At 36.0% G+C, this 27,135-nt stretch overlaps 1 protein-coding gene across 1 annotated transcript in view; it reads right to left on the bottom strand.

The window, feature by feature from the left end:
• Positions 1 to 27,135, bottom strand: part of FAF1 (Fas associated factor 1) — a 486,188-nt gene that overhangs the window by 120,525 nt on the left and 338,528 nt on the right. Inside the window, exons 9-12 of the mRNA XM_081223886.1 lie at positions 25,808 to 25,903; positions 15,043 to 15,169; positions 14,014 to 14,077; positions 12,767 to 12,848 (exon numbers count right to left, since the gene is read on the bottom strand). Of these exons, the coding sequence (XP_081080012.1) occupies positions 12,767 to 12,848; positions 14,014 to 14,077; positions 15,043 to 15,169; positions 25,808 to 25,903 (369 nt within the window). The remainder of the gene's footprint in view (positions 1 to 12,766; positions 12,849 to 14,013; positions 14,078 to 15,042; positions 15,170 to 25,807; positions 25,904 to 27,135) is intronic.

The raw sequence follows: 27,135 nt of genomic DNA, 5'->3' as shown, positions 1-27,135 counted from the left end.
TTTGGTGCTACCTCGTAGAAGAGCTGAGTTAAAGAACAGTCAGTTACCAGGACATGGAAAGATAAAACTTTATGGTAAGGACAATATACACATCTAATCTGTGAAATTCTGGTGAAGGAAAATTTCAAGGAAGTTGTAAGAATGTGATGAAGAAGAAATCTGCTGTGTGGGATTCTAAACAAAAGGAGGACATTTACAGGAAAAGGGCTCGTGTTGATGAAAGTCCGATGCTTGGAATTATCCTGATAAATAATCCAAATAATAATCCTAATAATCCTAATCCTAATAATAATAATTAAAATATTTTCTTCAAAGAGAAATTTTGTACTAGATGAGGGCAGCCAGAGGTACTTTAATCCCCAGAATAAACCTGTAAAATAGTATTCTTAACTTCATTAGCCTATGCGGAAATTGAGCTTTAGAAACCTGACTTATCCTAAATTCTACAACTAGTAAGTAAGTGGTACATCTGGGATTGGAACCCAGATTGACTGACTCCAAGCCTAGTGTTCTTTCTTTGGATACTGTAGCAGGGAACCTAACTGCACTATAGTCAAGACTTGGGGAGCTTGTAGAATATTAAGGCACGAGATGCTCATATATCAGTGCTTCCGGGGCCTCAGAGACAGCATGTAATGGGAATAAGGACAAAATGCTTCCATGTGTCCATTCATTCATTCATTCATTCAACAAGTATTGGTTAAAATATTCTTCCTGTCAGGCCCAGCAGGAAGCAGTGGTGATTAAATGCTAAACAAGAAAGATTTAGGGTTTTTTCATCTATGTTGATATATGCAGATACCAGTAGCTGGTATCTAGGAAGTTTGTAATCAGATACATTGTTGGAGAGATACTTATCTAGAAAACTCCTACTCATCCATTAAGGCTCAAAGCAAATGCCTCTGGGAAGCCTTCCCTGATTCCTTCAGGCAGCGTTAAGAGCTTCCATTACTGGGCCTCTATCTCTTCTATTTTAGTATTACAATTGTTTACCAGTTTCCCCTCTAGACAAAGTTTCTCAAGGGTGAGAACCAGGTCTCTTTCAGTCTTCTTTGTATCCCTAAGTTAGCACAGGTCTCAGCATGTTTGAGGAAAGAAACATGAATGCTGATATCAACCATAGCACTCTGGCAAAAAAGACACCAAATGGTAGCAGCAATGCCAAATCACTCTTAGTAAACAAATCTAGAAATCTGCTGCTTTAGGGAAAGGAACGTGAACCTGGCAGCACTAACAAATTCAGAGCTCCTCTTCTTAGAAGCTCTCTGGCCCAATAGACAGGGGGATATCAACCTTTAATTCTGCTTGATCGTATCTCAGCAACTACCTTTAATGAGACACTGGGAACAAGAGAGCTGTCCACTTTTGAATCAGCATATTTCTAACCAAAGAATAGCAATGGCTAAATCTTTAAAATGCCTATTTCTCTCAAGAACACTGCAATGGAATATTTAGACTTTGGGAAAGAGATTAGCGATTTACATTGCTATCTCACTGATTTAATTTAAATGCTCTTCCAAACCAAACACACATGTGCTGAAGAGGCTACTAGGAAACCCAACATGGAGAGTTCCCTATACGTGCAGCTGACAGTGTTGACTGAAACTAAACTTGGAAATCCAGGGCACTAATGCACAATATCAAGCAATAAAACAGCATCTCTTTGGCAATATTTAATTTAAAAAAGAAGAAAGAGGTAGGCGAAGATCAGGCACTGTTTTGGAGGATCAACCATTCTGCATTTCAAAGCATTGGTCCCTGCAATATCCAGGTTACTGTGCTAGAATCTCGACTATTATATCGCAGTTGTGAGAGGGAGGGCAAAGATGTGTTTACTCAGTGATTAGGCCCTTAGAATAAGCCTCTAGCTCCTAGAGAGACAGCTCACCACTTATTCATTTGGGCCAATTCACAAAGCCTAGGAAGATTAAACATCCATGCTGAGAAGACAAGCGAATGCAGACGGTGAAAAAGAAATAAAAATTCTTTAAAAACTCTGAGATGACTTCATTATTTTTCCACAAGGAAACTTTAGGAAAGTGTTTAGTTAGAGAAAAACCCACATTGACCTCTCTCTAAACCCTTAATCTTTCCTTTGTGGTGGCATTGCTTTGTGGTAAGCGACTGGCTCGCCTCACCCCTCTTTTCACTAGAAGCTGAGAGAAAAAAGGCTCTGGAGAAACAGTTTTCGTTCTAGGGACACAAACCCCTGACACTGTTAAACATGAGATGCCAGGAAAACACACTTAAAAAAAATTCTCACTTTAAGCTCTAAACTGTGAGAAAGGAGATGATACAAAGAGTATCAGAAAAGGATCTTCAGGTTAGGGGTACTCCCACAGTAGCTTTCAAAAGAGAAACTGAATAATCTTAAAATAATCTTTTCTCTCAAACACAGTAAGCTTTCAACAAAAATTTTTCTTCTGCTATTATGACAGTAAAAATAAGCAAAATATAAAGGCTCAATAATACGCAAATGCTACTAAATTTGGGCTACATAAATCTCTGATTAAATTATAGGCACACCTAAATGAACCCCAGACTCAGATTTCTGATTACTTTATTGAGCTCAACTAAACATGGTCCAAAACAGTGAGAACTGGGTTCAGCATATCAGAAAACTGCTTTTGTGAAGAAAGCGCATCTAGTACATAGAAAAAGCATAGGAAAATGTTTTGTTTTCCATTACTATAACCATTTTTCCCTTTGGCCCATTAATAATTTAGTTCAATAACATTTACAGAGTGCCTATGTGTTAGGCATTGAGAATACAAAGATGAATAAAACAAAGTTCCCTTGCTCTCTAAGAGTTGGGGGTGGGGAGGGGGTGGTGTATGGAGAAAGCAAAGAGTTAATTGCAGTATCATATGAGAAGCAATAAGATTGGGGCATTAAAAAACCCTACATTTTATTTGTCCTTCCTAATTTGGCAGAGAGGTGTAAGTCTGGCTGACGACAAAGGCAAGCAGCCCAGCTATACTCTCCTCAGACTCCCTCTTTGTGATCTAGGTTTTGGTTAACAGTTAAAGGAAAGTCTCCAAGCATTAAAATAACAGAAAGCTCTGTGCTAAACCCGGTTTTGCCACTCACCAGCTGTGTGACTGTGGGGGTTAGATGGGTGTTGTAACAATTGTGGATAAAGTAGGTAAAGTGCCTATTTACAATGCCTGGCCCATAGTAGGTGCCAAGTAAAATGCAGCTGTTAGGATCAAGATTCTGGAACTATCCATGCAAAATAAAGGATTTGAAAGCCATTTCAAGAGAAATGATAGCCATGAAAATGTATGAAAGATTATACAGCTCCTTCATTTCTCCTGCTGGCCATAGTGTTTGGGATGCTTCATTGTGTCTGTGCCTTCAGGGCCTCACTAATCTTCACATTCAAACCCAGGAGCTAAGGTACCGAGTTGATGCTTAGGAAGTGCCAAGCTGACAGCAACCAGTGTGACTTGGCCTTGAGCTACAGTAGCTATTGTATTTAGACACTTAGCATCACAGAACCACAGAACATTAGAGCTGGAAGAAATAAGCTGGCTATGTCTCAAAATAAGCCAGGCACAGAGCAGACGCTTAGAAAATATTTGCTGATGGACTGAAAAGGAAGTTGTCTAGTTTCATTTTAAGTACGAGAACATCTATAATCTGTGTGTTCAATGATTTTGAAGTTGATGTGACAAATGATTTCTAGAAATGGTATATCAGAGTTTTTTCAGTATAAGAATTAAAATAAATTAAAAATAATTTCCTTTGTATAAATTGGGAGCTGATTTTATTTCTCCTCTTTCAGTTTCCCTTCTCCTTTTCTATCATCATTATCATCACCATAATAATCAGAATTATCGCTGTTCTTTTCTTTTAAGCTTGGGGGTGGTTTACTGACACAAACAACAGATACACTGATACAACAATAAACACTCTTTTACATTTTACCTAGATTTATCAATTATTAACAGTTTGCCATATTTGCTCTATCATTCTTTTTATGCTTCTTTCCCTGAAACATTTAAAGTTGCACATATCATGACACCTCCACCCTACTTTAGTGTCTGTCTCCGAAGAAATAAGGACATTCCCTTACATAACCATAATTTCTTTAATCACACCTAAGACATTTAATATTGTTTACAATATTTAAAATTTAATATTGCTATAATCATCTAATACAGAGTCCATATTCAAATTCCCCAGTACCTCAAAATGTCCTTTGTAGCTGTTTTATTTATTGTTTTAAATCCAGGCTCTAAATAGGATCATCCTAGTACACTGCCCATTTCCACAATCCTGTTCCTGTATATGGATATTCATAGGTCCAGCCCAGTACCCAACCATGACTCAAGATAAGCACACTGTAAGAATAGAGGCAGGGCAGCATGAAGCTACATTGTCTGGATTCAAATTCCTGCTTTGCCACCACCCACCTGTGCAACCTTGGGAAAGCTACTTCTCTTTTCTGTGCCTTGGGTGACCCAGTTCTGGAAGTCCAACGCTCTGTCTAGATGGCAGTGATGACATGACTGCTATAATAGAGGTGGTCCTAGGGTCTAGGCGTGAACAACAGATTGGCTGCTTCTTTATGAAGGTGATACTTGAGCTGAATTCTAAATTTAGGTGATAGTGAGGAAAAGAAGAGTGAAAAAGAGGAAAAGCAAAGAGAAAAGGTTGGGAAAGGCCCTGTGCTGTCAATGGCCTGATGTGTTCAAAGAACTCCAAGCTAGTAATTTTTGAAGAGTGAAGAACCAGAGTGCAGATGGATTTTGGAAAGAATTGTGACACTTTGCCTTTTTTGTCTCCCAAAGCTGAGTTTAGGGACCAACAGGTAGCAACCAACTAGAGAGGTTCCAAAAGGAAACAGCCAGCTACTGAAGATGAGGAGACACCAGGATGGTACCTTCTTCCACTCACTTCCTGAAGCAGATGTTGGAATGGCACTCTTGAGGACACAGATGTACTTGAGTCTCACAAAGGGAGAACTCTCATATGAAAGTCACAGGTTAAACAAGCAAACAAACTGAAAAGCCTAAAGCAAAATCAAACTCTCTTCATAAAATAAGTTGACACATGTTCACTGGGTACAGAGCTTTATCAGTTTTCATTGTTCAAATGGTAATACTCAGGTTATAAAATACCTTTGAGGAAGATAAACTTGTGTCTAAAGTTTCTATGAATAAGGAAACTGGAAGCTCAAGTGATTGGCTGTTACAGCAAACTGTTTTTACTTTCCTTTTCTGTGAAATATTTACTTATATTGCTTGCCCATATTGGGTTGTTGTCTTCTTTTTATTGATTTTTAGAGTTCTTCATAAATGTATATGCTAGAGAAATTAAGTTTCCAATATCTTTAATAAAGATACTAGGCACTACTTAACATCAGAAATACTTTGATTTTCTTAATACAGTTATTTATAAATGATTGTAAATGACAAAGCAAATATAAAACCAACAGATTCTACTGAAATGCTTCACAGAGGAAAGAAAGGTCAAAACACATTACTGTAGGTCTATGACAAAAACAGTATTATTCTCTGTTTTGTTAGGTACTCCAAGAAGGGTGTGGGAGAAACAGGATACTAGAAGATACACATGTATAAAAAGGTATACAAAAGCTAACAGGCTGTGAAATGTAGGAGGCAAAAAGTTTGTAAACTACACTGTGCTATTATCATACTATGATTTTCTAATCATCGCCTGACACTCCACAATTACACATATACAAACGCACACAGTTGCTCAGTCTCTGCCACGAATTTCTCCCCTCCCAACCATCCTACAAACTGCCACCACATTACTTATTCCTCTGACAGTGTCACCCTCTTCTTCAGAACTTTCAAAAGCTAACCATTACCTAACAATAACAAAAGTCTTTACCTGGCATTCAGGGATTTCCATGATGAAATCCCAATCTATTTCTCTATTTTAGTCCTATTTCCTGCTGCTCCTTTACATGTAACAATTATGCAGGCCCACTCATCTTCTCTAACATGTGCATCTGAATAACTTGGTTACTGTTAAGGTAAGGGTCATTATTCCAAGGTGGGTTAATTGCCATGATATTTTAATCTCCATTTCAGAGAAAATAAAATGGAGGCTTATATAGCTAGTCAGTATCAGGGTCCAGTTTCAAATCCAAATCTGCCTGATTTATTCAATGTCCATCTACTATAAGCAAACAATCTTAAAGCTGTTTCACATACATGTTGAAGACATTTTACTTATATTAATTGCTTGTTAACCCTGTGAGGTATGTACTACAATACAAATTTTTAAATTGATGCTCAGAGAGATTAAATAACCTAGTTTTAATAGCACACAGCAAGTAAATGGGGACTCAGAATTCAAATATAAGAATTCCGATTATTTCTCTTTCTACCATGCCTTTTATCTTTAAGTGAAAATGTTTAAGATTAGATATGGAACAAACTTCTTGAATTTACAGATGGAATACTTAAGGGATCCAATTTAGCTTTTTATCCTTTAAAAACAGGTAATATGAATAACAAATACTTTCTAGGGACAGGGAGGGCTCTTTGAGAGAAATAATACAAATATGAATAAAGTCTACTAAAAAAAATCAGCCTTGTTTTTGATATTTTAATAAATTTTACCTATATTGTTTTTCGAATATGGTTATATGGTCCTCAAAAAAATGGTGAATAGCAGTAAATTGAGAAGAATGTTTTACACAGCAGCATATCTTAAAACTAACTTAATTATTAACTAAAAAATAATTTTATTATAAACATTAAAGATTTTTACAATTTTGCTTAGGTAGATCTGATTACTCAGTTGGAGAATTAGAGGCAAATTCTAAATATGATGCTAACAATATACTGTTTAGTGGAAATATCTAATTACAGAACAGTATATTTGGTACGGCTGCACTTATATAAAACTTAACTTTTTTACTGATATATATGTTTGGAGACTTTTTCAAGAAATCACATTTAAAAGTAAAAACATTTAATAGTGGTTATTTTCAGGTTTGGGATTATGACGCAATGCATTTTTCGACTTTAAATGCATCTGTATTCTTTTCTTTTCAAAAAATATTTTATTTGTATAATGAAAACACATTTCAAAACATTATATTAGCGTCATAGTTCTTATCTCACACATGTGCAGGATGCCGTCCTAGCTGTCATAAAAAATTACTCTAAAGACACTGTCTGCCTTTAAGGAATTTAAATTGAAAAGACAACAAAGACAAGATGAACAGACTGGGCATATTTTCCAAAGCACAAATAGGTTTGTTTGCCTGATTTTTCTGGATGATGGAGTGCTAGAAACTCACCAACTGCAGTTGTGGCTTCCGATTTGTATAGAGCTTATTTTGCCTAACAAATATTGACCAGTGATGGTTATTTAGGTTTCTTTTAACCTGAGGAAGTAGAAATAGCACTACTTTAAAATGGGTTGATTTTTAAAAATGAATGTAATAAAACTTGATAATGAACAAGCACTGTTAAAAGCAAAGCATTCATCTCAGTGCCATAAATGCTCAAATGGGTTCTCAAAATTCCTCTGTGGAACTGTTCTTAGAGCTAGTTCATGAACAATCAATTTTGTTACTTTATAAACACTTCTCAAATTTGTCCAAAACTGTTTAAAAAGCACCTTAGCCATGATGCTGGGTGCATTTATGAATAGATCTCATTTAATCCTCAAAACAACCACATAAAGTAGATATGTATTATCATCTTTTTTTCCCCCTAGATTAGAAACAGGCTCATTACTTGTTTGGGAACAGAGTTACTAAGTGGGAAATCAAGATGTAAAGCACTAGTTTCCTTAATTTATGTGTAATATTTGGAAACAGCACTGGGTGTGAAGTGAAGATCTAAGGAGGTGTAACAGGATTACTGATATCAAAGCCCAGTCTTCCAAAGGGCTGCTGGGATAGGAACAATCCTTCCCATGGGACATAAACCCTGGCACTGGGATTTTTATTGCTGTTGATTTTCAGTTACTACAAATGTCTAATCATTCTCTAGGGTACTTTTCGTTGTGAAGAGAACTCAGGGACAGCAGAACTGAGAGGTGCGGAGGCTCTAAGGAGAAAAAAGAAAACCTCTTTAAGAAAGTCCCAGGGAATCATGGTGTGGCCAGTGGTAACTCTTCTGCACATAATTAAGGAAGCTAACCACTGGCTCTTACTTACCTAAAGATAAAATATAAGGTTCATTCAACAAATATTTTTAAATGCCAGGTAATGCCAGGGCATCACAGTCCCCTCCATGCTCCTGTTGATGTTCCCAGCCTCATCATACCATGCAATCCAACTCTCTGTCTTGCATTTTTTTGCTCTCTGTCTTAATTTTTTTGGTTTTAATTCCCTCAATTGTAATCTTCTGGACTTTGCTTTTGACCTTCCTTCTGTTTAGAATTCTGTTATTTGCCTAAGTTTCATTTATCTTCTAAGATTCAGGTCAGAGATACCTCCTCAAGAAATCTCCCTGAATTCTAAGGCAGATGAAGTACCTCTCCTCTTTGCTTCCATAGCATGTTACACTATATGGAACTATTTATATTGTCTTATCATCCCTACTAGACTGTGAACATGTCAAGGGCAGGAAACCTCTACATCCTAGGTCCTTAATAGGCATATGATACATATTCATGGCCTTCAACTCAATGAACATCCCTAATAGTTAAGGGCAAGGGAGAAGATCATAAAACTGATCAACCCACTGCCAGAAGTTGAAACTTTGTCACAATATACTTAAACACAAGAACTTAGAATACCTGTTTCACTGAAGTTGGACTCTGCTTTGAACAGTATTGTAAATTCCTCATGAAAAAGGCAGAAAAAACTATGAGTGCTCTCACCAAGTGCTCTCAAATGAAATCAGTCTGAAGCAGTTTTCATTAAGATGGATTGAATGTGGCATCGTGAGAAACACTTTATCAAATGTAGTGTTTTACTTAGTGATTAACTATATACCAGTTGATGAAGCTCCCCAAATCCTTTGTAATCCCACCACTCCAATAAACATTTAATGAGTATATAAGTTCAAAAAGCCTAGCAGAGGATTTAAACCTTCAATCTTGTTTTTATTTACTCTTGGAACTCAATTTCTCACTTCAAGTGAAGAATGCTGGTGCTCAAGGCTCATCTGTTGCCCTGGTAAAATTAATGTGCCTCCCACAGTTTAAATTAAACATGCGATGTTTAAGACGAAAGAAATTTAGTAACAATGGCAGAGTATCGGTCATTCTTGCCTTAAAATATTTGAACATCAGCAAACTGTTTTCTTAAAAATGATTCATTCAGAAGTTTTTAAAAAAATATTGAAAACGATTTGTTTTCACTCTCAAATGTACAGTCTGAAAAGGAGAGATGAAGTTTGAGGATCGAATCTTGTAGTATAGCAGTTAGCACTGAAAAGCTTCTGGAAGTAAGGTGGTATAGTGTAAAACACACTTACATGTGTTGGAACACCTGCACTTTCATTTGGCCTCCACTACTTACCCTTGATTTGTCTTTGGTTAAGTCATGTAGCTTTTCTGAGTTTCCTCATCTCTACAATGAGAATATTGATATTATATATCCCCATCTCACTGGTTTGCTGTGGGGTTCAAATGAGATATGCATAGGAAGAAGCTTCATAAACCACAGAGCACAATATAAATCTAAAGTAGCAGTGCTATTTCTATACTTTCTATACAGCCCTCTCTATTTTTGAAAGGAGATGTATATAATTTGGTTGATGACTATAATAAATGTCCCTGCTTAGATCTAATTTTGAATAATTTACCCATTCTGTGGATGAATTTTACTTAAGTTTAGGGCAATGTAATAAATGATACATAAACTGTTATTGATCTTTAACTTGGGAGAGAGAAAAAAGGAAAGAAAAAAGCCCTGGACAAGGGGAAAAATATAAAGACAGTTTAGGAGTCCAAATAGGTCAGTGGATTTGGGTATCAATCTAATATGAAACAAAACACATGAACCAATGATTTCCAGTTGTTAAAATACCAACACACTCATCAAAAGCAAACAATCAATTGTTTCATTAGAAATACCCAGAAGTTAATAAGAGTTTACGCTCCTCTGGGAATCATCAGTCTGAATAAATCCAAATGCCAATTTACTATACAAAGACACTCAATAAAAAGTTCTTTCGTCTATTATACACTGTATATTTAAACAATGTATTGTCACAAAGTTATAATGTTTACAGTAGCTTTTTAAATGGAATTTAAAAGATGTCTATGCTTATTTGGGAGCTATATTTAGGTTATAAAAGGCCCTCACATCTTCTGGTTACTTCAACTGCTTAGCAATCTTACTGGAAAAGCAGAGACGACTTAATCCCAAATACATTCTTATCCAGGAATGAATTGAAAAATAGATTATTTTAAAGCTATAATTACTCTTTCAAACATATTTATGTGCAACAATAAGTGATTGTTTAAATATAATAACATTGCTGTACAATGAGAGACTTAATAACCATTAGAAATCCTGTTATAATAAAGTATTCAGCATTACTTACAAAGCATTCTTGCAACAACAACAAAAAAATTGACCTGAATCTAACAAAGCTTTTAGACTTAATAGCCATTTCTCAGGAAATACAGAGATAAAGGAACAAGTTAAATCATATCACAAGGAAACAATCACACAAATCCAGAATCTGGAACAATCTGTAAGTCATCCAGCATGATTCCTTCACAAAGCAAATGTCATAAAAAGGGGTGGGTGGGGGAAAAAAGCAGGTGTCTGCTTAAAAGGATTTAAGAAATCTAACAACCAAATGTAATTTGTGATCCTTGAGTGGATCACGGTTTTCAAAAAAAGAGCCAACTGGGGAACTTTGAATATGCACTGGATACTAGATGACATTAGGAAATTATTGTTAGTATGTTACATGTGACAATGGTATTGTGATTCTGTAGGGGAATGTCATTATTTTTGGAAAGTGCATGCAGATGTTTTTAGGGGTAAAATATGATGTCTGTGATTCACTTTGAAATGGCTTAGCAAAAAATAATGAATATATAAGAGTATCCTAAATGTTTTATGCAGTTTAAGTTTTAATAACTTCAAAAGTTTAATTGCTAGAGCTCCATTAAAACTTCGGGATGCCCTGTATATAGAAGAAGCAAATATGGAAAAATTTTAGTAATTGTTAAATCTAGGTATAAGGGATTTAGTGCTTATTGTACTACTCCTTTACTTTTTCTGTATTAAAAACTGTTTTAATAAAAGTTAAAATATTATAAAATATAATTAAGTAAATGATTATATAATATTAAAAGGTGAAGATAAGCTGTTTTAACAGGATTTTAACATGACCAATTTTATATTAAATATGCATGTGCTCTCAATGAAATAAATAATAAATATATGGAAAGAACATATAAAGTTAATCTGTGTTAGAATATATTCTTTTAGCTTTTCAGTATCTTCCATAAACCTGTATTTATGGAAACTATAAACCTGTATTACCATAAATATATATTTCTTCAAAAATAAAATCCATTTAATATAGATTTAATAGTTAAAAAATAGATATTTAAAATTGCCTTTACAATGGGATATTCCACTATTCTTAGGGTAGAGAACAGTTTATGTTTCTTAATCTACTTCATTGAACTATCAATGATAGATCTAAGCTTGATCACTAATTATTGTCTTGGAATTCAAGTTTTAAAACCTGTTTAAAATGAATTTTTCTTTCTTTAAGTCAGAGTTTAGGTCAGAGCTTAACATAAGTAGAAACTAGAAATTTCAGAGGCATCCTTGCACTCTATTCTCAAAATCCTTTGTCCTCTTTAATTCCAATAACTTTCCCTCTAACTCCACCTACACCTTATTCCTTCCTTCCTCTCTCTTTTTTCCTTCATTCATTAAACATACAGAGTATTTACTATGTGTAGGGATGTAAGGTACATCGTCACTGCCAAAAAGAAAATCAAATCTCTTGAGAAGACATATATATAAAAGAGAGAGAATGGATAATTAAAAGCAATGTGTTATCATTGCAAAGTACTAAAGGGTGGGTGTGGAAGAGCAGGAGTCAACCAGGTAACGAGCAGGATGAAAGGTATTCCTGACAGTGGGGCAGCATGAAAAAAAGAGTTAGATTATGGGGAAGTACAAATGGCACACTACTGCAAGATTTATTAAGTGTAAGGCAGGAAATGGGAAGAGCTGAAGCTGTAAAGATAGGCAGGAGCCAGATAACTAGGGTCTCGACTACAGTGTCAACATATAAATAGAGCAACAACACAGAATCTTTGCGCTCAAAATGTAACTTCTGATTTCTTGTTACATACTTGGATCTACTTGATTTCAAGATCACACGACCCATTTCTATATTTAAGGAAAAATCTTTTTCTTGTCTAAAATGACTTTTAGGAAAAAATACTACAGTTATAAGATATATACTATTAGATGGAATAATCATTTGGGGAAAAGACTGAAGGACAAATCACTTAGCAAGAAACTGTCAATCACATAACTGAAAAGAATACGAACACGTAGCCTGGTCCCTTCTAAGCATGTCCACCCCTTTCACCCCCTAAAAAAAAAAACCCCGTTTCAGAGCTTGACAAAGACTTCTGTAAAAGCTAGCAGTACCCTATCATACTACTGCCCCTCTGAAATGGGCAGCTTGGTGATGATTAGGTTAGTAGATGAACCAGAAACAAAATCAAGTCTTCAATCTGAAAAAAACAGAAAACATCAAGCATTGCCTCAGGCCTGGTGGTAAATCTATGGGATATACTTTTTAATCAGAAAAGGTAAGATTCCACTTACATCTCGGGCTTTCACATAGAAGGCCTCTTGAAAAGTTGCTTCTAATGAGCCAATAAAAAATACAGGATGGCAGTCACCATATCTATAGGAAAAATTGTGTCTATTAATTAAAATACATTTCAAATTTACTTCAAATTTCACAAGTCTAACCAATGAGTTTTAAGTAAATGTTGGGGCTAATGTCTCTTAAGTATAGACAAAACATTAAAACATTTCTTTAAAGGGTTAGGAATGGGCTTCATTAGCTTTTTGAACTCTTCTTGGCCTATACCGATATATCAGAACACTGGAATTTTAAGTACATCTAGCAAATGGACTTAATGAGTGCTATGAAACCATGCCATTTACAAGTAGCAATTCCTGGTTACCCACTTCCCTAAGATTTTCCTAGTTACAATAGCCTTAACTTTCCATTTTAGTTCATTTATTCTCTAACACAGAGGGAAAAAATGGTTCCTTGCTAAGTTTCCAAATTACATTATATCAGAAAATAGAACTAAAGAGAAATATTGTTTACATGAAAATTTAGGTTTAAATATTTAAATCTTTTTAAACACCTCTAGGTGAATCTCAAATGCATAGAAAATTTTATATTACACTATTAAAAGAAGAAATGCTAAATGATTCCAAAACAAAAATTAAAAGAAAAAATTCACTTATATCATTTTTAAATTATTTTTTTATTCAATATTACTTTTTAAATATTTTGTTTGGGGCTTCCCTGGTGGCGCAGTGGTTGAGAGTCCGCCTGCTGATGAAGGGGACACGGGTTCGTGCCCGGTCCAGGAAGATCCCACATGCCGCGGAGTGGCTGGGCCCGTGAGCCATGGCCGCTGAGCCTGCACGTCTGGAGCCTGTGCTCCGCAAAGGGAGGCCAAAACAGTGAGAGGCCCGCGTACCGCAAAAAAAAAAAAAAAAAATTTTGTTTGTCCCAGGATATACTAAAACTTAGTATCCTATAACCTAGTCCTTTTGGAAATATAGTCAAGATATTAAATTAGTAATCCATTTATTATGCTTCTATAAAGATATAGAGAGAAGATAAATACATCTCTGAAGCGGCACAGTTTACTAGTTATCTGACTTGAATACTCTGTATTCACTATTAGGACTATATATATTGATAAATGTATCCTTTGAATACTTTAAGAAGAAACTGAAAACAATCTAGGATTAAAGTTGCTCCAGAAAAATCACAGTAGCATTAAAAGAACATCAATTTTATATAGTTAATGTCCTAACCCTACCTTGAAGAAAACTCTGCTGTAAATTGTAATAAGGCATCTCCTTCATTTTCTGCGTTTTCTGGCACTAAAAAACAAACAAAAGAAAAAACAAAAACAAAAAACCAAAACAAATAGACACAAAAAACAAACCACATAACATCTAATCCCACATATAAGAAATATATTTAATCAATAAAGAGGAATTAAATTTTAGTTTCTGTGATACATCTGAGGAGACATTTTAACTCGACATACATTAGAAGATTTCATCAAACCTTAAAAAAGAACCTCAAAAAATTTTCAAGCTCATAAATTTTTGAAAACCAGCTGATACAATCCTGCTAGGTGTTGAAAATATGTGCCAGTCATCAATTATGCTTGAAATGACATCTTATGATTAAATTATATAAAAAGTTCTCAAATTATTCTAAAGACTTTATTAATCAGGAAAATAGTCATTTTATGTAAATATCACATCTATTTCTGCCCATGAATGTCCCCTAATTTCACAGAGTAAATGAGCCATTTATGGACTTATTTTAATAGTCATTTTGTATGACTATTATGTAGCACCACTTACGATCCTATACTATGCATCTTGTCAGGTGCAGGTGAGGGAGATGGCACATTTAGTTTACTTCTTTCCTTCCAAAGATGGGTACCAGTGAATGGAAAAGTAATATAACTACTGATAAAACTGATATCTCCAATAAGATGTGTGGTGACAAGTACAGTCACAAAAAGTACAGCTATTTTGTTTATCAATTTCTGGGTTTAAAGTAAAGAGATAAACTCATAGCTAATTATACGTGTGAAACAAAAGTTACATTCCCTTGAGTTTTTAATGAATTTTACTAAAGTATTGGGAATGGTTGGGCTTAAGATCAAAATTCAAGAGGCTCTAGTTCCTATGAATAATGTCTACTTCCTATATTTTCTCTCTCCAAACCTGAAAGTCAGTAAGAGATTTTTAAGTTCATTGTTCCTCATAAGTTTCTGCACTAGGAGGGAGAATTATAATGCTGGACCCAAAGAGCTATTAATACTCACTCATTGGAGATTTCCTCAAGGCAGATGACGCCATGCCGAATACTTCTCCATCATCCACCCCAAATTCGGAAGCATCTTCAAAGTCATCTCCATCACTATCACTAACCATATGAACATCGGTGCTTTGCTATTTAAGGAAAGTCCTATGATTAGTTTCATACTGACTTTAGGAAATCAAATTCCAAAATATAAATTATGTAATTACAATAGGACATTAGCATTATAAACGTTTTATTAAATAAGAAGCTATTTGCTAGAGTGAAGCTTAATATTTCTCATTTTAAGGCTTACATATATTTCTAATCTTGCTGTGATACCCCTAGACTAAAGGCTGGAGCCTGAGTGAAAAAGAAGAATGCTTACAAACTCAATGAAGACTGGGATTTTTATCTGTTTTACCCCCAGCCTATGGTATACAATTAGGTGCTCAAGAAATATTCGCTCAATAAATGAAGAAATGGGTACAATTAAGAGGTCAGAGATAAATAAGCTATACGAGTCTTTCAAAAAGCTCATGGTAGTCTAAACTTTTGGGCAGAAGTAATGGTAGCATTTAAAAATTTGCCTCTTCCCTACTGCAATGGTTCTCAAATTTCTCATTAGTGAAATATGGTACACTATCCCCACGTGTTATTGGAAGATAACATGAAATACACTATATACGAAAGCTCTTTGTAAACCGAAGGCCATTAAATATGAGATGTAATAATGATGCTTCAATTCAATAAACATTTACTGCAAATTTACTACATGCTGGGCACTAATAAATATGCTCTGTTTATTTTGTTTTCAGCAACGTCCATTGAGATATAAGGTAGTACAATGAAAAACATCAGTTTCAAAATATGAACTTGGCTCCTGATCTCTAAGTTAGAATGGGATTTCAAAAATACTGAGATTTCAAACATTTGAACTGAGTTGTGAATACTGACAAATATTAATGCCTTGGATAAGAAGGGGGTCCCAGCAAGGTATCTGGCTAAGTGCCTATCTATACCATGTTTAATAAATAAAGTCTACAAAGACCACTGAATAAATGAAATTTCTATCTTTCAAAATATGTTGCTATGTACCTAAATTATGAAAATGCATTAAAAGAAACGCAGAATCAAAGACTCATGAAACTTGGTTAGAGGGGATGTTAGAGTTCAGTCAGTCATAGAGTCATAGATTTTAAAGCTGGAAGGGATTTTAAAGATCTCTCACTAACAGTTTTCAAATTTCTTTTCACAGAGTTACCTCCCTCCCCTAGCCCCAAGCAAAATATTATGTAAAATTATAGTGCATACAATAGATAAAAGTAAGGCCACTCTGGTTGATGCAGGGAGAGGGCAACAAGTAGCCTAATGCTCCTGGCCTTGGCCTTTTCTTCCTCACATCCCTTTGATAGCTGGGGTACCTCTGAAGGCTCTCAGGATATTACGGAACAATTTTTAAAACTATTAATCTAGTGAGTCTAACAGCTCCAAATAAGGAAGGCAAGATATTTACTCCATATGACTCAGCAGGCTTAGCACGTCCTCCTTGGGCATAACCAAGCATTAATGCCCATAATTGTTAACATTTTCCCTCTTACCTTAAAGACAGTTTTCCCAATGGTTTGAATAGAGAAGGAAATGTACATATACTTACTGGATGAATAAAAATGAATGGTCCTTGCCCTAAGCACCTATCTGCTATTCTGACTATACCACTATTTCTCACAGAAGCCTTGGTTCTACTTGTACTCCTAATGCTACTTTAGTGTTTTGCTTTGTAGAGCCAAGACCTCCTCTTGATTTCAGCAATTCAACAGCATAAAAATTCAAAACCCTTTCTCATTTCAAAACAGTGAAGGAGCCTCCCCTTCAAAATAACACATTTACTAGGACTATAACTGTACTTGAATTCCATCTGTTTCAGGTAGGCAAATATCTGGAGCATGAACTTCCTTTGAATTCTTAAATGGGTAAAGGCTCAGGATCTAAAAGGTACACTACACATTCCTCCTTTAGGATACTTAGCCAGGTTTGCAGGCAAGTGGAAAGAAACAAAAGTCCAGTATGACAAACTTTCTCACATCTTTTGTCAGCTAGGCTATCATCTCAGCCTTCACTTAGTCTTGCCTAGTACTCACCCTCCCTTAAAGAGGCATTAGATTAAGGTTTGGAAGACACAGGGATGAAAAAGAAAGGAACTGTTCTATATATCATCTTTTTTTTTCTCACTGCTTTTACCTTACTCCCCCACATCTATCCTCTTTCTTCTAATCCAGCTTTCAGTCAAATAATAGCCCCTTTCCATAATAAGAGGACTAGGACAGTGATTTTAATTTTGTGCCTATGTAACACATTATTTAGTCTTCACAAAGTACAGAATTCCCAACTGTCTTAAGATCCCAGAAAACAAAATTCTACAACAACATCTTCAAAGGGAGGTATCTAAAAAGCCGATTTTGTTGAAAAAAAGTATATTTTGAATATGAATTATTGAAGTATCTGCAAGAATGAGCTACTTAATTATGTATAAGGAACTCCCAATCTCTTTCTTATCAGCCATCTAACAGGTTAGGAAAATCTTTTTCTAAAAAATGAGATAAACAATCTTTTTTCATTAATGTTTGCTGATGAGAATAGATAATCTCTTGGTTCAGTCATGGTTGCTCTAAAATTCTTTAAAACCAGAGAAGCTATTTATTCAAAAATTTTTAAAAGGTAAAAAAATTAGTGATTCTGGGCTTCCCTGGTGGTGCAGTGGTTGAGAGTCCGCCTGCCGATGCAGGGGACACGAGTTCGTGCCCCGGTCTGGGAAGATCCCACATGCCGCGGAGCGGTTGGGCCTGTGAGCCATGGCCGCTGAGCCTGCGTGTCCAGAGCCTGTGCTCCACAACGGGAGAGACCACAACAGTGAGAGGCCCGTGTACCGCAAAAAAAAAAAAAAAAAAAAAAAAAAATAGTGATTCTATTTTGGCTCTCTATTGCATTCATTTATTCCCTTTATCATTTACCATACATTCATAAACCCTACTAAATGCTACATTGCCTGGACTTGAGTGAAAGATATACAGTGTATGTTCTCTCAAGGAATACAATATATATATATATAGATATAGATAGATAATTATAATACCTAACAATAAGTGTTATGACAGGTAAGTTCAGAGGAGAGCACCTAAATTATTGGGAGTGGGAGGAATCAGGGCAAACTTCTTAGAAAAGATGATAACCAAACTGCTTGAGACAAAAATTTAGAACTCATACATGCATAAGACAAGCTTATAATTGAAGCTGATATTTCTTTCACCAACTACTTATTATGTCAAAGAACCAGGTTAAAAGCTTGGGGTACAGAGAGAAAACATGGTTTCAAATTTCAAGAAGTTCCCATTTTAAAGGAAGCTATATTTAGTTGCAAATATGTCTTTTCCAGTGTGTTACGAGATACAATAAAAGTATAAGCAAAGACTATTGGAGAATAAAGGAAAGAGTGATTAATTAGTTTAGAAGACTGTGAAAGGCCTGACGCAAGTGCTAATATTTAACCCATATCTTTAAAAAAGATATCAGTGTTGTGGAGTGTATGTAATGGAAGATTGGTGGGGAGGGAGTTGTACTCTAGGCAGAGAAAAAACACAAGCAAGAAACTGGATATTTTAAAAATCAATAAAGAATTCCAAAAAACAAACTGAATTATCAGCTCTATGTATGGAAGAGGAATGTGGACTGGCTATAAGGCCAGACAGTTTTCATGAAACTAGATTGTAGTAGTCCTTAAATTGGTACACTAAGGTATTTGGACTTTACTCTGATGGCAATAGGGAAATCATTAAAGGTTTTTAGGCGGAGGACTGTTCAAGGGAACAATTCTGATGGGTGCGTGTGTGTGTGTGTGTGTGTGTGTCTGCATGTGCATGTGCACGCATGCGCATGTGTTTGTGGTGGTTTGGCAGCATATGGCAGATTAGACTTGAAGACATGAGAAGAGATACTTATTTCAATGTTCCAAGTGAAAGGATTTGAGAGCCTATACTTTAGTAGTAGTGGGAATTCAATGAAGGGGACAGGCTTAAAATATACTTCAGTAGAACTGATAGGAATTGTCGACCAATTAGATTTGAGGATGAAAAAAATGAAAGAGGCATATGAAACAAAATTTCTAGTTTGGGTGACTGAGTGGTAGGGAAGGTCAGGTTTGGTGAGGAAGCATATTGTGGCCAGTTCTCAGATAGAATACATTTGAGGAAGCTGTAGGGCATCCAGGTAAAAACATCTAGTAGGCAACTGGAAAAAAAAAATCTTTTTAGGAGCTCAAGAAAGAGACCCAGAAAAGATTTAGATTTTGAAATAATCAGCAGATAAATAATAGTAGAGGCTACAGAAATGAATAAGATCATTCAGTTAAAAAATAAAGGAAGGACAGTGATAAGGATAAAAGTTTACAGAATATATATTTCAATTGGTGAAGAAAGAGAAACAGTAAAAGAGATGGAAAGTTAACTGTCAAAGATTAGGAAGGCAATTAAGAGAAAGAACATGAGAAGTAAGGTATGAGAAAATCTCAATGGAGACAAGCAATGTAAACAGATTCAGTAGGATGAGAATTAAGAAAGAGACAGTTATGGCACTATGACAAAAAAAAAAAAACACAGCACAACAAAGAAACCTGGATTTATAATCAAAAGACCTAGTGTTAAAAAAAAAAAAAAAGACCTAGTGTTGAATACTTTGCCATTTTCTGTATGGCTTTGGGCAAGCACCATTGCATCACCACTGTAGAAGGTGACCCACAGAGTTGGCTGTGAAAGTGAAAAAAGGTGGCATAGCATGGTATTTTATAAAAACTATTTTTTCCTGTCCCATACTTCTTTTTACTGAAGTATAGTTGATGTACAATATTATATGTTACAGGTGTACAACATAGTGGTTCACAACTTTTAAAGGTTATATTCTATTTATAGTTATTATAAAATATCACCTATATTCCCTGTGTTGTATAATATATCCTTGTAGCTTATTTTATATGTAGTAGTTTGTACCTCTTAATCCCCTACCTCTGCCTTGGCCCTCCCTTCCCTCTCCCCACTGGTAACCCCTAGCTTGTTCTCTATATCTGTGAGTCTGCTTCTTTTTTGTTATATTCACTAGTTTGTTGTATTTTTTAGATTCCACACATAAGTGATATCGTATAGTATTTGTCTTTCTCTGTCTTATTCCATTTAGCATAATACCTTCCAAGGCCATCCATGCTACTGCAAATGGTAAAATTTCATTCCTTTTTATGGCTGAGTAGTATTCCATTGTGTGTGTGTGTATACACACACGCACACACCAGGACCCCTGGGCTGGAGAGCTCATCGTGGGGCTCAGAACTTACTCCTGTGGGAGAACTTCTGCAATGTAATTATTCTCCAGTTTGTGAGTCGCCCACCTGGGACTATGGGACTTGACTATATCATGAGTCTGCCCCTCCTACCCATCTCATTGTAGTTTCTTCTTTAGGTCTTTAGTTGGAGGAGACCTTTTCTGGTAGGTTCCAGTCTTCTTCATCAATGGTTATTCTGCAAATAGTTGTGATTCTGGTGTGCTTGTGAGAGGAGGTGAGCTCAGGGTCTTTCTACTCCGCCATCTTAGCCGATCTCCCAAAAACTATTATCTGTCTCTAAAAGTTAAATTCAATTTTAGTCGCTCCGTAGAAAGAAGCCACGTTGTAGTGAGTTAAGTAAATAAGACAATGAAGAAATAGAGTCAGCCGGTACAGATTACTCTAAGAAGCTTGACTGTGAAAAAATAGAACAGATGAGCTAACGCATGAAGGGGAGCTAAGTTTGAAGGAATATATATATATTTTTAGGATGAGAAGATCTGAACATATTCTTAAGATGAAGAGAAGGAACCAATAGAGAGGGAGAGGATAAAAATGCAAGAGAGAGCCCTTAGCCCTCTCATATTGTGGGAGAGGCTAGTGGGGGTAGGATCAAGATAATGGGCAGAACATAAACTCTAATAGCAAACACCTCAACTAACAAATTAGGGTAAAAAATTTGATGCTGTCATAAAAATATCCTAATTTGAACAGTCAAAAAGGAAAGGATCATAAAAATCTTGATATATCAGATCAGTTGGGACAGTTTCAAAGAATAGCAGGTCCCTCTATGGCTGGAATAAACAGTTTTTGTCTTGGGTTGACAATGAGCATTAATAAGGGTGAGGAGATGGGTTTTGGGGGAGACATGGTAAGTTCAGTTTTATACAGAGTGAAGCTGTAGTGGACATTCAGATGGAGATGCTCAGGAGGAACTGAGTTATTATTTAGCTTGTCTGCCTGTGGTGAGTATGTGGCATTGTACCCATAGGCAAACAAGTTAAATACTTGTCTCAACAAGTTTTAAAAACTGAAACACAGATTTTTGGCAACTATCTGCATTCAATTTCATTTTGATAGGTACAAGCTCCTTTACAGAAAGACTGTGCTTTTTCCACAGCCATATTCCCAGCACTTATGCCAGTGTCAGGTGTAGAGTAGGTATGTAATCAGAATTTATCGAATGACTACTGATTGAATCTTTTCTGTCATTTAAGCCATAACCTACATATCCATATCTCCTCCCTCTTCCTTCTCCCACAGATCCTATCAGTTACCAATCCTACTGATTTTCCCTTCAAAATATATCCTGAATCCATTTCCTTCTCTCTTTTTTTAACTAGTGATGTTCTAGTTGAGGGTCTCATTATCTTCTGCCTGTACTAGCACAATAGATTCATATCTGATTTCTCTGTCTCCAGTCTTGCTTCCTTTACATCTAGCCTCTGCATAGCAAAGTGCTTTTCTCTAAAATGTCCATTTGGGAAAATAAAAAAAATCATTCCCCACTTAAAAGCCTTCTGTGCCTGCTCAGAGTTCAAGTTTCCAACTTGACATACAAGACCTATTCACCATTGTCTCATCTTTTATCTTTCTTTGTCTCGCACTTTATTTTTTTTTTTTACAAAGTTCTTTTTTTTTAAAGTCTTTATTGAATTTGTTGCAATATTGCTTCTGTTTTTTTTTTTTTTATGTTTTGGTTTTTTGGCCCAGGGCATGTGGGATCTTAACTCCCTGACCAGGGACTGAACATGCACCCCCTGCATTGGAAGGCGAAGTCTTAACCACTGGACCGCCAGGGAAGTCCCCTCCCACTTTATTTTGCATGAACAAACTGCACTCATGTCACCCCATATACTACATTATATCATGCTATTTCCTCTTAATGGAATACTATTTCCATGTTTCTTCATTTGTCTGACTGTGACTCATTCTTTTAATTCGATTTGGATGTCAACTGCTGTAGTTCCCTCCTCCCTCCACTCCTTCTTCTTTTTAAAAAATATTCATTCACAGATATTTATTCTGTGGCTGGTATATACCAGGTACTTTATTTTATTTTATTTTGCTTTTTATAAATTTATTTATTTCATTTATTTTATTTTTGGCTACATTGGGTCTTCGTTGCTGCACAAGGACTTTCTCTAGTCGTGGCGAGTGGGGGCGACTCTTCGTTGCAGTGCATGGGCTTCTCATTGTGGTGGCTTCTTTTGTTGTAGAGCATGGGCTCTAGGCATGTGGGCTTCAGTAATTGTGGCACGCGGGCCCAGTAGTTGTGGCTCGCAGGCTCTAGAGCGCAGGCTCAGTAGTTGTGGTGCATGGGCTTAGTTGCTTCGCGGCATGTGGGATCTTCCCGGGCCAGGGCTCGAACCTGTGTCCCCTGCATTGGCAGGCGGATTCTTAAACACTGTGCCACCAGGGAAGCCCCTCAGGCATTTTACTAGGTGTTAGGGCTACAGAGATAGATGAGGCAGACAAGCCTTTTGCCTAAAAACATTCCTGAAGGTTATAAAACCCTTCCCCCCATACATGTGCTCCCCTAGTATCTTATGCTTATCTCACTTTTCTCATTAGTTATATAATATGAAATTTTCAGTTTATATTCGTTTGACTAGCACATAGTAAGTATTCAATAGACATCTCTGTAACTGAAAATATAAATCAATAGTTTTAACATCAACTATATTTTAAATTTCTTTTTCTGTTATTCTTGGAATACCCCTCCTGCTCCTCCACTATCAACTGAGGATTGGACAACTCCTAAGGAACCTGGGTCCAGGGGGTCCCTATACTGTCCCACCCAAGCATCCATGATGAGGAGAGATAGGTACCTAGCTAGGTACCCAGAAATATGGGAAGGTCATTGAAAGGGGGCTCAGGAGCAAGGGGAGGATGGGAAGAAAAGAGAGAATATTAAATTATCATAAGGAAAATGTATTTGCAGGGCTAGAAAGAGGATGTAAGAAACAAAATTCTCCCAGTTAAAGAACACATAACCACAATGCATAAAATTCAAAACCTGAATTTAACTGCTGGTCTCAATTATCTTCTTCCTAACTCAAGGCTGAAGACAGTCAATAGCAAAATGGTAATTATCTTGAAATACATGAAGTCATATAAGAGAAGGGTTAAAACCAGAAGAAAGAAGCCGAACCACTGGGTGGAAGCTACAAGGTCACAGTTTCCAATTTAATATAAGGTTGGGGCCTCCCTGGTGGCGCAGTGGTTGAGAGTCCGCCTGCCGATGCAGGGGATACGGGTTCGTGCCCCGGTCTGGGAGGATCCCACATGCCGCGGAGCGGCTGGGCCCGTGAGCCATGGCCGCTGGGCCTGCGCGTCCGGAGCCTGTGCTCCGCAACGGGAGAGGCCACAGCAGTGAGAGGCCCACATACCGCAAAAAAAAAAGAAAAAAAAAATATATATATAAGGTTGATATCAACAGACAGAGATGCTCAACAATGGAACTGGTTGCCTCATGAGGACAGAAACCTGCCATTGGAGATAAAACACAGATATATTTTGAGTGAGCTCCTTTAGCACACAGACTGTGATCCTAATGTTTGGCATGAAGAAGACATTAAAAAAATGTTTAAATGAATGAGGGATGAATGGATGGGAGAGTGTAAATCAAATTTTAAAAATCCCTTCCAGTTTTATAATTCTATGACAACATAAAAACCAAGTCACAGCTTCTTTCCTGTTTCTCACCAGTCCCCTGGAGGAAGTGGTATTTACAGTTAGCCAGGGAAGGAAAAATAATGGACTCATCCCAGATAATCAGATTTAAAGATATTCCCAAGGGTGGCTGTTTTAGTTTTGCAAAGCTCCTAACCCTATTCTACCTTCTTCCATAATTAATCTAAAGTGTATGCCAGCCTCAAAAACGCTAGTCCTCAATATATGGCATTGACTTCTTTCCACTGAAGGGATTGCCCATATAACACATATAATGGTGAGGGTGAAAAAAGGAAATAAAATGAAGTGAAACAGTTAACTGTCATATCTCAGAGCATAGAATAATTAAGAATTTTGGGTGGAGCTAGTTGGCTCCCTTTTAATGTTAGCAGATTTATCCATTAAAGAGTTGACGCATAACGTACTTTAGTCATTAAGAATATACTCAAGCACTAGAAGGAAATATTTCAATAAATTATTTCTGGCAACTTCTGCCAAGCAATGAAACCCTATCATTTTTCCTTTCATGAGGAATTAGTGAGATAAAGTGCTGGAAAAAACGGTGTGGGCTCTTTAAAGGAAATTAACATTTTTAGTCTCAAGGAAACAGTACAGTAGTATTTGTAGTAGGAAGAAAACCTCCCTTCTTTGTGGATTTCCAAAAACCGAGTAGCAAATTATCATTTTCACAGGATGATCATAGACTAGAACTTCACTTATGCAGTCCCTTTTCTCTTTCACATATTTAAACGATATAAGCACTTATTCAGAGGATGGCTGCAGAAGTCTTGTGGCAGCTTCCATAATGAATGTCTAAAATACATAAGTTTAAATAAATATTTTGCAACCATATTTTGCATAGAATGTAAGTGGGAAAAGGTTTTACTGGACGAGCTCAAGCTTTTGAATACTTGGATCAGGTACTAGCCTAAAAAACACTGGTATAAATAAAGTTTTTTGTACTATTTATTTATGACCTCTGTTGCATGCACTTTTTAAGTCATGGTGATGATTTTTCCTAGTACAGAGTAGCAGCTTAATAAATACTTTTAAAACAGATAAACTGTAATGTCCAGGCTCTCTTTCCCATTCCCTTATAACCAAAGTCATGGTTGGACACAATGCTATTGTAGCCAAGGAAAAGATACTGTCTTTTAATATAGTTCAGACCCACAAAGACACATGCAGGCATATCACATACATAAACATGTTCAATGTCCTTGCTCCTCTTTGTTTCTACAGCACCCTGTATGCACTGCCATCACTGCATTTATTACATTATGTCATTATTATTGGTTTACTAATTTATCACCTTTGACTGAGCACCTTGGTATAGGTACATTGTTATTCATCTTTGTTACCTAGTATTGAGGACAATGTCTGGCTCATAGAAGGTGCTCCAACTCAATGAGTTAAAAGACCTTCAGGATGAATCCTAATAAATGTACTGAACTATATGGTCAGCAGCAAAGAAAATTCCTTTGTTAACCTGACAGTTCTAAGTAAAAATTATTTCAACCAATCCACCCAAATTCTGTCTGTTTGAAACATGAAACTTACGGAACAAGAAGGAGCACATTAGCAATAATCTCGCATGGAAAGTTTCTGCCTTTAAGAATTTACTGAGACTTTATTCACGCTACATTAACTTTATCTGTTCACTGCTGTGGCAGATAAAAAAGAATAGGAAGTGGGCATGTGAGTGGAGGATAGGCCTTCTGTTCAATGAAAAGCAAGCAAACAGGCTTACCTCTTCGGATTGCTCCCGGGTCTGTGCAGGTGAAGATCTTCTTCCCACTGTAAGTCGATGGCACGGATAAGAGAGCCCTGATTCAGCAAGACACATCTGCAAAAAGTAGAATCCACCATTTGTAAACAAAATGAAGTCATATTTCACAAAAAAATTTTACTTTTCAGGTATTTTCTATTATTTCTGAAGCAAGATTAGAAAGTTCACTCTAGTAGCCTAGGCGTTACATTCAAAGGAAGGCTTTGAAAATTTGAAAATTTTTCCATATACAGATGTTACAACAGCAAGGCTATTTTTCATTAGACAATAGACTGGAGCTCCAGGAAACTGTAACAAGCCTAAAGTAAAGCTAATCATATACACCTCCCCACCCCAGCATGTCCGTTACTTTTCTGATTAGTATAATAACACCTCCATTTCCCAATTCCCAGGGCAGTACTTTATAAATCTATTTTGAACGGTACTTGAAGAGTGTTTGCCGAAGGCATTAAAAAAAAAAAAAAAACACATTTCTATACATGGTAACAATGTCATTTATGCTCTAATCAATATTAATCCACAATTTCAGATCATTATAGCTGATGAGTCTATAATATATGTAAAGCACCTAGCACAGTAGCTGGCACACAGACATTCAGTTTTATTACCATTATGATCTAAAACGCTAACTAAATTTAGCCAAAACAATGAAAGTAATATATATTTATTTCTATCGAATTTTATTTTGGGTCTGATATTAAATAACTATTTTGAGATTTAAATTAAATTTAGGAAAATATGAATGCATATCACTTTTGTCTGCATAAAAATATTAAAACAATATTAAATAGCCAAAAGACGGTATTTTCCTTTGGTGTTAGTAAAATGACACACATTTAATGTAATGATGATATACAGTGAAGTTCCTTTTATTATCATTAGAAATAAAATAGGGTATCCACTAGCACACTGAAAGCATTCATTGTAACTTTGGGGGAGGTGTGAATTAAATTGATATATGAGGAAACCCAAATATCTGTAAATTCATAGGGACCAGACACAGTAGTGGGTCAGTCCTAACTATAATTCAAACGTGTTATAATTAGGCTAATTATCTGAAGACAAATACTGGAATGGAAAATGCAAATGTCACCTAAATATCCAGGTATTTTCAATCATGTATGGTGTGCACTGTCATATAGATTACACAGATAAAAATCATGTGTTTTTTTATTGTTATCTTTCCTTTAGTCTCATTAGAGGTTTTTGTTTGTTTGCTTTTGCACCTAGATATTTTGGCATTGTACTTTACAAATGCTAGAAGGTCTGATTAATAAAATAAATAAATA

Source organism: Mesoplodon bidens (genome assembly GCF_964165515.1).
Source record: "Mesoplodon bidens genome assembly, chromosome: 2".
Taxonomy (NCBI): domain Eukaryota; kingdom Metazoa; phylum Chordata; class Mammalia; order Artiodactyla; family Ziphiidae; genus Mesoplodon; species Mesoplodon bidens.
The sequence above is the reverse complement of the archived record's forward strand: the minus strand, read 5'-3'. Positions and strand labels throughout refer to the sequence as shown.